The sequence below is a fragment of the Anomaloglossus baeobatrachus genome, chromosome 2, assembly GCF_048569485.1.
Source record: "Anomaloglossus baeobatrachus isolate aAnoBae1 chromosome 2, aAnoBae1.hap1, whole genome shotgun sequence".
Classification (NCBI taxonomy): domain Eukaryota; kingdom Metazoa; phylum Chordata; class Amphibia; order Anura; family Aromobatidae; genus Anomaloglossus; species Anomaloglossus baeobatrachus.
In genome coordinates, this window is record NC_134354.1 from 426801695 (window position 1) to 426814026 (window position 12332).

At 42.0% G+C, this 12332-nt stretch overlaps 1 protein-coding gene across 1 annotated transcript in view; it reads left to right on the forward strand.

Moving 5' to 3' along the window:
- The window catches only part of DHX40 (DEAH-box helicase 40), a 158412-nt gene that overhangs the window by 105578 nt on the left and 40502 nt on the right, over positions 1-12332 (forward strand). The window contains exon 12 of the mRNA XM_075336224.1: positions 427-584. Coding sequence (XP_075192339.1) covers positions 427-584 — 158 coding nt within the window. The remainder of the gene's footprint in view (positions 1-426; positions 585-12332) is intronic.

Here is a 12332-nt window from a genome sequence, read left to right on the forward strand (position 1 = left end):
AACCTGATTCAAATCAGTAATCAACTGCTACAGAGTTCACACGCTTATCAAGCCGAAGCAGATCAGGAACAAAGGAGATGTGGAGCTAGAACTGCGCTGCCAAAGATATGACATAAATCCAAAGATGATCAAATGAAGGGGGTTTTATTCAACGCATTTCGAAGAGTGTACCCACTTCTTCATCAGGAAGTCCACCAATAGTAGCAAAAAATATGTATTAAAAGTGATTTATAAAAATGATTATACTGAGGCATCTTGTACTATAATTGTTTTCTTGTGAAAGTGGAGACATGCTTTAAGATATTTTACAGCAGAAGTCAGGGTAATTGATGCTCAGTAATGTATATTTCTCAAATTTTCCTTATTAAAAAATTATGTGGCAATCTGTCAGAACTGACTGTTTTTGTTTCTCTTTAACCCATAAAGGAGCGGCAATGTTACAGATCTTGGACGCTTCATCATTGAATTTCCATTGTTTCCAAATTTGGCCTGTGCTCTTATTAAAGCAACCTCTCTTGGATGTGAGGACGTTCTTCTTCCAGTGGCCGCCATGTTATCTGTGGAACATGTGTTTATACAATCAGGTATCTTGCAGGATTACTCACAAAATATTTCCATCATCGTTTGTACAGCTTGGGGGAATTGTTTAGAGATAACTACAGTATATCACTAAAGTCAGTCACTTTTTTGTAAATATTTTATCATATCTTTTCAAGGGACAACACTGAAGATATGAAACTTTGATATAATGTAAAGTAGTCAGTGTACAATTTGTATAACTGTAATTTTGGTGTATCCTCTAAATATTTCAACACATCCATTAATGTCTAAACCACTGACAACAGAAGTTAGTACACCTTTAAGTGGAAATGGGCAAATTGTGCCCAATTAGCCATTTTCCCTCCCCGATATCCTGTGACTCATTAGTGTTACAAGGTCTCATGTGTGAATGGGGAGCAGATGTGTTGTTTGATGTTATCGCTCACACATTCTCATACTGGTTACTGGCACCTCGTGGCAAATAATTCAATAGGATCTGAAAAAAACATTATGTAGAAAAAAAAAATTGGTAGATGGCCTAGGCTATAAGAAGATGGCCACAGTGCTACTTCTCACTTTCAGGGTGTTGGCAAAGACCATACAGAGGTTTAACAAGACAGGTTCCACTCAGAACAGGTTTTGCCATTGTCGACCAAAGTTGAGTGCACATGCCCCACTTCACATCCACAGGTTGTCTTTTCAAAATAGACATATGAGTGCTACCAGTATTGCTGCAGAGGTTATAGGGGTGGGGGTCAGCTTGTCAGTGCTCAGACCATACGCCAAACACTGCATCAAATTGGTGTGCATGGCTGTCGTCTCAGACGGAAGCCTCTTCTAAAGATGATGCACAAGACTAAGGACATAGATAACTGGAACCATGTCTTGTAGTGTGATAAGACCAAGGTAAACTTAGGGGTACTTCTCACATAGCGAGATCGCTGCTGAGTCACAGGTTTTATGACGCACCAGTGACTTCATCAGCGATCTCGCTGTATGTGACACTAAGCATCGACCTGGCCCCTGCTGTGAAATCGCTGATCGTTACACATAGTGCTGGTTCATTTTTTGCTCGTTGCTCTCCCGCTGGGAAGCACATATCGCTGTGTTTGACAGCGAGAGAGCAACGATCTGAATGAGCAGGGAGCTGGCTTCTGATAGCTGCGGAGGCTGGTAACCAAAGTACACATCGGATAATCAAGCAAAGGCTTTGCTTGGTTACTCGATATTTACCTTGGTTACCAGCGTCCGCAGCTGCTAGAAGCCGGCTGCCTGCACACGTAGCCAAGGTACACATCAGGTAACTAAGCGAAGCGCTTTGCTTAGTAACCCGATGTGTACCCTGGCTACGAGTGCAGGGAGCCAGCGCTAAGTGGTGTGCGTAACCAGTGTAAATATCGGGTTACCAAGCAAAGCATTTTGCTTAGTTACCCGATATTTACCTTAGTTACCAAGCGCACCATCGTTTCCACGAGTGGCTGGTCGCTGGTGAGATCTGCCTGATTGACAGCTTACTAGCGACCATGTAGCGATGCACCAGCGATCCTGACCAGGTCATATCGTGGTTGGAATCGCTGGTACGTCGTTTAGTGAGACTGTATTCTTACTTGATTCAGATGATGTAAAGCATGTGTGGCATCAACTAGATGAGGAGTGCACAGACAAATGTTTCTTGCCTACTGTCAAGCATGGTGGTGGGACTGTCATGGTTATGGGCTGCATGAGTGCTGCTGGCTTTAGGGAGCTACAGTTCAATGAGGGAACCATGAATGCCAACATGTACTGTGAAATACTGAAGCAGAGCTTAATCCCCTTCCTCCGGAAACTGGGCCACAGGACAACATAACAACCCGAAACATACCTCCAAGATGACCATTGCCTTGCTAAAGAAACTGAGGGTAAAGGTGCTGGACTGGCCAAGAATGTCTCCAGATCTAAATCTTATTGACCATCTTTGGGGCATCCTCAAAGGTGGGGGACGCAAGCTCTTTGACAGCCACCAGCTCCGTGATATCGTCAAAGAGGATGGAAGAGGAGTCCAGTGGCTCCTGTGAGGCTCTAGTGATCTTCATGCCTAAGAGAGTTAAAGCAGTGCTTCAAAATAATGGTGGCCACACAAAATATTGACACTTTGGGCACAATTTGGCCATTTTTACAAAAGTGGTGTACTCACTTTGTTGCAAGTGGTTTAGATATTAAAGGCTGTGTGTTGCGTTATTTAGATGGTACACCAAATATCCACTGTTATACAAGCTGGACAGCTGTGCACATTGTAGAAAAGGGTCATACCCTCATTGTTTCCCCAGAAGAGATCTAAGAAAACATATTTACAAAAATATGAGGTGTGTACTCACTTTTGTGATGTACTGTATGCTCTGCTAATAAAGGCTAAAGCTGTTTAAAGGTAACCTGTCAGGTCAAGATTCCCTATCCAAGTAAAGGCAGGCTTATCAAATATTAAACATGTGCACGTAGCCTAACTACTTGGAAGACCACCAGAACATGCAATATACATTATGATATACCAGTTGGAAGCTGACAGCTGCCTGTTTCAAGCTATTTCATTTTATTGGAGTTTAACCCCTTAAGATTTGGGATCAGCCAAAATGTGCCTCTAACAGGCACGGGTGGATCTCTCATCCACCCACACCTGTAAACTAGTTAGATCGCGCTGTCAAACTCTGACAGTGTGATGTTACACGCTATGGCGGGGATAGCGCCGTTCCCCGCCACGATCAATGGACCCATGACGCAATCACAGGGCAGTAATGGGTTGCCATGACAACACAGGGAGTGCCAGCATTCACATGAGATCAGCATTTCTGCTGTTCAGAAAAATGCTGAAACATAGCTCTGATCAGCACAAGTGATTGGATGGACAGTGCAGCCTTAAAGTCCCCTAAGGGACTAATAAAATCAATGCAAAATTAAAAAAAGTAAAAAAAAAAAATATATGAAAAAATAAAAAAACCTAAAAGTTCAAATCACACCCTTTTGCCCCATTGAAAATAAAACAATAAAAATTACACATATTTGGTACTGCAGACATGCCCGATCTATCAAAATATAAATTCTGTTAATCTGATCGGTACATGGCGTAGTGAGAAATAAAATCAAAACGCCACAATTATGTTTGTTTTTCGACGCTGCAACATTGCAGTAAAATGCAGTAACAGGCAATCAAAACATTGCATCTATCCAAAAATGGTATAATTAAAAACGTCACCTCAAGACGCAAAAATAAGCCGTCACTGAGCCCCAGATCCCGAAAAATGGGAACGCTACGGGTCTCGGAAAATAGCAACAAATTTTTTTTTATTTTTTACAAATTTCTGATTTTTTTTCACCACTTAGATATAAGTAGAACCATACATGTTTGGTATATTTGTACTCGTACTGATGTGGGGAATCATAATGCGAGGTAATTTTTACCATATAGTGAACATGGTAAATAAACCCCCGAAAAACAATCATGGAATTGCACTTTCTTTTGCAATTTCACCACACTTGGAGTTTTTTCCCATTTTCCAGTACAATACGGGGCAGAATTAATGGTGTCATTCAAAAGTACAACTCGTCCCACAAAAAACAAGCCCCCATATGGCTATATTGACAAAAAAATAAAAAACGTATGGATCTGAAGAGGAGGAAAAAAGAAAACGTAAAATCGACAGGTGTTAAAGGGAACCAATCACCAGGATTCGTATGTAACTTAAAGCCAGTGCTATACTGGCACTATCAGGCTGATTCTCTACATACCTGTAGTGGTCAGTTCAGATGTTTAGGTTTTGAAATCCAAGAAAGTAAAGTTTATAAAATCATCAGCTTCTTAAGTGACAGCAGCTGAGGATCAGATGATATCTGGGGGGTATTCATAGTTATCTCCTCCCCCTGTTACAATTAGCATAAGTATTAAACAATTGATTTACTTTTTTACTTGTAGGACCTGAGCTGAGGTCATACCCATGTGACCAGAAGCGGCGGGACCTCAGCCCACAAAGCTGATACCAGGAAGCAACATTTTTCTGTTGACTGAGGCCCCGCCCTTTCTGGTCACATGAGTATGACCTCAGCACAGGTCGTGCCAGGGAAAAAGTAAATCGATTGTATGATATTTCTGCTAATTCTAACAGGGCGAGAGGATAACTATGCTTACCCCCCAGATATTATCTCCTCCTCAGCTGCTGTCACGCAAGAAGCTGATCATTTTATAAACTTTACTTTCTTGGGTTTCAAAACCTATACATCCGAGCTGACCACTACAGGTATGTATAGAATTAGCTGGATAGTGCCAGTACAGCACTGGCTTTAGGTTATATACAAAAATCCTGGTGATTGGTTCCCTTTAAGGTAGTTTTCAATTTGAGATTAAATTAGTCTTTAACGCGAAGTTAAATTGGTCTACAAAACATACAAGTTTTAGTCATTTGAAGTTCGGGATGCACAGACTGCTCATACATTTTTGATGATTCAAACCTACGCACTTTAATTATTAATCTTTTACTTAAGTCCAATTTTTTATTACATTTTTATAATTGTTTTCTTGGTAGTAATTGCAAGCATAAACCTTTTCCACCACTTTCACTGCTCAAAAAAATCCACCCTCTCACAGCAAAATAGAGATGAACTGTGTGTTGCACCCATAAAGTGGACTCATTGGAAGACGACTGTAGTCAATGTTTTACTGACAATACCATGTATTTGTAGACCATCAAAAAACATGGTACAAACATCCAAATAAAAATCAGTGTCCAGTTCTACTCAATCTGTTCCTTAAAGAGGATCATATAGGTATAGGAAGGGGGAGAAACAGTACATTATATAGCATGCAAGTCATTACTATATTTGCATATCTGCTGAATATACGTATACAATGGTGAAAAATCAGTGCATTTCTTGGTTATGCTGATTATTCTGTGGCCCAGATTCATTATTGCCTTTGTACCCATTTTTTGTCTTGTTTTGTATATTATATTTGGTTTCGCTCAATTCATTAATTTATTTGCGGCTTTTTTTTTTTTTATTCTATAAGTGCTAGCAATTCCAGGTGTTTTAACCTGATTCATCCATTGCCACTTTTTAAAAAGTTGCTCCAGTGCTCTACTATTGTATTTTTGATTATGCCATTATTTGTGACACATTTTGCGGACTTTTGGTGCCAGTGTATGTCTTTTGGCACCAAAAGTGTCAAAAACTGTTCAAGACAGTAAGAAGGCCCTTTCTTCACTTTGCACCAACTTCATGAATCACATGCACTATTATGATGAATTTGGCGACGAAAACTAATATCTAATACTACAAGACAATAAAGCAAAGTGACTTAAAAATCCTGCAAATAATGAATTAGGCCTGTGTGTCCAAAAGTTGAAAAATACCATGATGTTTAAAGGCAAAAAAGGATAGCTTTAATTTACAGTAAGAACAGGCAGACTTAGCCTCTGTTCACATTTGTGCTGGAGCCTCTATCTGCCTTTGAATACAAAGAGAGAAAATCCAGCTCACCGGTCATCTGAATGCTGGTAAATAACGTCCTGTGCACGGAATGGTCTGGCCACCAGATAATAGAAAAGGAAGGGAAGTCCAGTGCAAGTCCAGTAAAATACTCTACTTTATTTACATTTTTCATAAAATCCAGCATATACAGCTCATGATATAAGGATCAGTGGGAACTACGCGTTTCGATGCTAAGTCTTACTCATGTTCTGCTGGACCTGCGTTGGACTTCCCTTCCTTTTCTATCTACCTACGTTCAGTCTAAAATCAGGAGGCGCGATGGGGTTGTGGCCTACAGATCTTATCAGGAGGTTGGCAGCTACTAACAGGGAGCAGGCCATGCCCCCTGATCTCTTAGGTAATGTCCCAGAAGGGAGGGGGAACCATAAGGAGCAGCTCCAGTGTCGCATTGATTTGTAGGTACTGTGAGGATGGGTAACAGCACTATTCTTGTTATAGTTTATGGGGACACAGCCTTTAGAATAATTTTTTATCTGCCCAGAGTACCCCTTTTAATAGATTTGATTGCAAGCATATTAAAGGGAAAGCACAGGAACCCTTAGGCTATGTTCAAACATTGCGTTTTGCTGCTTTTTTTTAATGCAAATTAAAATTGCTTTTTTCAATACCAGCAAAAGCTATGAGATTTCAGAAATTTCATATATACGCTTGTTTTTATTTGCCTGACTGCAATGGAAAACTGTGATGCATTTTTAAAAATTGCAGTATGTCAGTATGTTTCTAAAATAAAACATCCAATCTCTGAATAAAAGGTCTGCTTACATTCAGCATCATAGCGCCAGTATAGCACTGTCTTTACTTTATATATGAAAATACTGCTGGTTGGTTCCCTATAGTGCAGGCTCATGCGGCAATCCCGCGTTATTCCCCGCACATGTCTGCTGATCTGAGATCCACACTGCCATCAGGTTGCTATGACTAGTGGGGGGGTCAGCTGATAACCCCTGTCGCTGTCATGACTCACTTCCTGTGAATGCCAACAGAGTGCTGGCATTAACAGGAGAACAGCATTTTTGCTGATGATCATAGCGATGCGATTGGACAGTGCAGGCATGAAGTCCCCTAAGGGCACTGGTAAAATCAATATAAAATGTAAAGAATAAAAGTTTTAAAAAAATATGAAAAAACCCCCCATAAATAAAAGTTCAAATCACCCCATTTTGCCCCCATTGAAAATAGAAAAAAAATACATATTTAAGGGGGCTTTACACGCTGCGGTATCACTAATGATTTATCGTCGGGGTCACGTCATTAGTGACGCACATCCGGCGTCCTTAGCGACATCGCAGCGTGTGACACGTACGAGCGATCTTAAACGATCGCAAAACAGGCAAAAATCGTTGGTTTTGGAGAGGTCGTCCTAAAACCAAATATCGTTGCCTGTTTATTAGCGATGTAGTTCCTCGTTCCCGCGGCATCACACATTGCTGTGTGTGACACCGCAGGAGCGATGAACATCTCCTTACCTCCGTCCACCGGCAATGAGGAATTTAGGAAGGAGGTGGGCGGCATGTTACGGACGCTCATCTCCGCCCCTCCTCTGCTATTGGCCGGCTGCTGTGTGATGTCGCTGTGACGCCGCACGACCTGCCCCCTTAGAAAGGAGGTGAATTGGGGGCCAGAGCGACGTCGCAGAGCAGGTATGTGCGTGTGATGCTGCGGTAGCGATAATGTTCACTACGGCAGCGATCACACAATATCGTACGTACGACGGGGGCAGGTGCTATCGCGCTCAACATCGCTAGCCGATGCTAGCGATGTTGCAGCGTGTAAAGCCCGCTTTATTATCACCGCATTCAGAAATGACCGTTCTATCAAAATCTAACAAATTATTAATCGGATCTGTAAAGGGTGTAGCGAGAACATAAATCAAAACTCCAGCATTACATTTTTTTGGTTGCCGCAACATTGCAGTATAATGCAATAACAGGTGACCAAAACATCGCATCTACCCAAAAATGATATAATTAAAAATGTCAGCTTAAGACACACAAAATAAGCCGTCACTCAGCCCCAGATCCTGAAAAATGAAAACACTACTCATCTCAGAAAATGGTGCCAAAAACACAATTCCTTTTTTTTTTTTTTTTTTTTTAACTTCAGAATTTTTTTCAACACTAAAAGTAAATCTATACATGTTTGGTATCTACAAACTGTTTTTTACTTGGTGAATTACTGTATATTGCCAGTATCTCCATATAGTTAACATGGTAAATAAAAAAAAAAACTGTTGTGGTATTGAATTTTTTGCTTTTTAAATTCCACTGCACTTTAAATTTTTTGCTCCTGTTTTCCAGTACAATATGGAGCAGAAAGAATTGGGTCATTAAAAAGTACAACTCATCCCTCAAAAAACAAGCCCTCGTATGGCTATTTTGACGGAAAAATAAAAAGGTTATTGCCCTTTAAAGAAGGGGAGGAGAAAACAAAAACGGAAAATTGCCCGGAGGTGAAGGGATTAGCGGAAACTATTGTAACAATTATATGAAAAGTAACAATAATATATTAGACGATGACCTGACGGCAGCGTGTGCCATGCAACAGTCAGAATACAGCGTCTTAATACTACTTTGGATCTAATGATTTCTTATTATGTCACATTGCGGCCCACCATGACTGACACAGAGCCACAAATGTTTTCTAATAAGTTTGATTTTCCGTCACTGTTTGCTAATCACCCGCAACTACTTTGCCATAAACGTTAATGCAAGTTGCCTGTGAATTTGCTGTTTTTCAATAGCGCTAACTTCTACCATTAAAATAGTCATGTGACAAGTCGCAGACAAGTTGCCCAAACAACTCAGGAGAATTGCTGTCACGCGATTCTTGTTGCCAAGTAGTCCCAGCCTATCTGTTGGATTTATGTGAAGCTCTAGACAATATTAAAGATATATTTACAGAATTAAAAGTTTTCCCCTATTTATAGAATACAAGGTTCAGGATCTTTAGAATTAGCTGGGAGATCTGCAAGAAATCACCAGACCTTATACTCCTCTATCGCCCGACAACTATGTAGACCAGGGGTGGGGAACCTCCGGCCCGCAGGCTGTATGTGGCCCGCGATTACCTTTCCTGCGGCCCCTGGGCAGATTCCCAGGGGCCACAGTGCTTAGACGGCAGATGTGTCGTGTGCTGGCTGCTGACCCTTTAAACCCCGTAAGTCATACATGCCCACTAACCTAGAAGGAGACCATATATTCTAGGTTCAACCATGCATACACTGGAGGACATACTTTGTGAGTAGGGTAAGCCTGCAATGTGCTCTGCTCTTGTCCCACAGAAGAGGAGATGCTGCCCCAGCGTCCCCCAGGTTTGTTTGTACCCCCAGGCCTCTGTGCGCTCCTCCCCAGGCCTCTGTGCGCTCCTCTCCAGCCTCCCCAGGCCTCTGTGCGCTCCTCTCCAGCCTCCCCAGGCCTCTGTGCGCTCCTCTCCAGCCTCCCCAGGCCTCTGTGCGCTCCTCTCCAGCCTCCCCAGGCCTCTGTGCGCTCCTCTCCAGCCTCCCCAGGCCTCTGTGCGCTCCTCTCCAGCCTCCCCAGGCCTCTGTGCGCTCCTCTCCAGCCTCCCCAGGCCTCTGTGCGCTCCTCTCCAGCCTCCCCAGACCTCTGTGCACTCCTTTCCAGCCTCCTCAGGCCTCTGTATGCTCCTCTCCAGCAAGAGCTCCAGCCGCCACAGTGCGTTAATTGTTTGACTAAATATAGCAGGGTAATTTGAAAGTTGATAATATTGTGCGGCCCCCGAATGATCATACAAATTTTCAAATGGCCCCCGGCAGAAAAAAGGTTCCCCACCCCTGATGTAGACAATGAATGGAGCAAAGGTCAGGCTGGTTTGCTGGGGATCCCAGTGGTAGGACTCTAAGTGATCAGTGAATTATTGTGTATCCTATGGAAACAGGATGACTTTCAGTTCTGGGAAACCCCTTTAAAGGTTTATATAAAATGAAGACCTTTGACTTTTGTTCTGTATGGCATGAAACATTTCTGTTAAGCAAGTGATATAGTAACTGTGGTTAATTTCTGAGCAGTTAGACATTGAGTTAAAAATGTACCTTTGACACGTCTGACAGTAGCTTTGTCATGCGTTACACTGGGCACATACTCCAGTTTTACACTATTGCCCTTTCCTTTAATTAAACAAGACCTTTCACTGGCTTTTTTAATATTTAAACTGAGTACTTCCTCCAATAGCTGCTGCAACACTGATTTTGGAACAGGTTTTTTTTTGTGCCCCTCTTTGCAAAGTTTATGCCTTCAGATAATAAAGGGTGCCCAATATGCACAGAATATTTGGACTTCTGTGTGGGAGTTTTCTTTTTCTTCTGTATGACCTCTGCCAATCAAAACCTGATCGTGTCATTGAGGGAGAAAAGGCTATTGGCCACAGCTACAGCTTGTTCTTGTGAATACATTGAGAACTTTGAAGTCACTACGTACCATCTTCCTATTGGAGCTAAGGAGCACTGGAAAGCTGAATCTAACGGTTTTATAGGCGATATACTGCTACTCTGCAGTGCTCCTGTTGCAGGGAGGGACGCGACGACTGAGCAGCTCTCAGCGATTTCATGTGAGACAGTTGTCATACCAGAAAACATGACTGCAGTTGTGACCTTCTTTGTGGGCTTTTGCTTATTCCCCTATATGACACGGCCTTGTTTTGATTGGCCACCGTCAAAGAGAAGAAAAAGCAAATGCTTATAGAGAAATTCAGTGTTGGGTGCTCTCTTGATTGAGGGGAATTAGTATTGCTGTATATAGTAACAATTTTTGTCTCCTATCAAACTCAACCAATTGCTGATCCCACAGGTGTACCAAGATGCCAGCGATAGAGGACATCAGCAGACCCCCATCTGTCATTGTTTTAATCCATTGGTCACTATCTCAGGGGGCTAATGGGTGCTGGTTAGAACAAGCGTTGGCATACGTTCCATTTAATCATCACTGTCAGAGATTGAAATTGACATTTAACTTGTTACAGCATCGGCTCGAACTTGGCTGCAACTGTTACAGACAGATGTAATATAACTGGTACCTGCCTTTTGTGACGACAGCTCAGCTCCTGAGCTCCCTCCATACCTGAGGACCCCTTAATACAACATTGCTTTGTGGTAACGACTAGCTAAAGGAAAGCTCCACTTCTGCACAAAGCATTTACTATTTATACTAGATTATTAAAGATTATAAAATGTTTTGTTTTCCATTAGTTACCATGCTAAATTGCAGGTTTTGATCATTTTGGAGGCTCTGATACCAGTTACATGGTTACAGCAACTTATTGCCTGTAAAGTGCAAATAATCTGCATTCAGAGTTTAGCAGAAATGACTTACTGTATGTTGTGGGTGTAAATTGTGTGGAAAAAAAAACAGCTCAAAATCAGTCAAGCAAAGAAAAGTAGTTACAAACTTATTAAAGACATATATTGTCGTAAGGGAAGTTTTATGGAAGATTTACCGAGAATCTTAGCTGCAGGGAATCACTGGTGATCCTTAGGTCTTAAAATTACTGAGTAATATTGGAGAGTATAACTAAAGAAATTGAGTTCATTTTGTAGCTGAATCATTGTGTCAATACTATATTATTCAGAAACCTGTATAGGAAGCGATGACTTGAGTATTATTGCTAAAGCTTTGTAAGCACATATTGCAGTCTGCACTAGTGGACAGGAAACATAAGAGCATACACATTGATAGAAGTATAGGAATATGTCAGATTATGGTAGAAATCTTTAAATTACATTTAAAGTGTCATTCCAAAGATCTCAAATTATTTCCTATCCAAAGTACATGAAATTACTTGCTTTTTGCTGTGGGTCCGAGCTCTGGGACTGCTCTGTAGCCCCATCTTGAATTGCTTACAGATACGCATACTCCACCTCCATGCCATTCATTATCTATGGCTGTGGACTGTTGACTTGACTGTTTCTGGCTATCCCATTGAACATGCACACCTCTGGAGATAAATGAGCGCTATATCTCTTACTACATGTTTGCACAGGCTGCCTTTGCTTAGCCCTGTTAACTTCAAGGTAAATGAGACTAAAGGTACCGTCACACACAGGGCCGGATTATAGGCGGGGCAGACGGGGCTTCAGCCCAGGGGCCCCCACCACAAGAGCTTCTGAGGGGGCCCCCACCACCATCTGTGTGGCCGCCATTTTATTAACGCCGCAGTGTTCAGGACCGCACTGTAGCTTTAAAGATTTTCAATCCCGGCCGGCACTTTGCTGCAGACACGCCCACTGCACGCTGTGTGGGCTGCGTCTGCATGGATGACGTCACCGC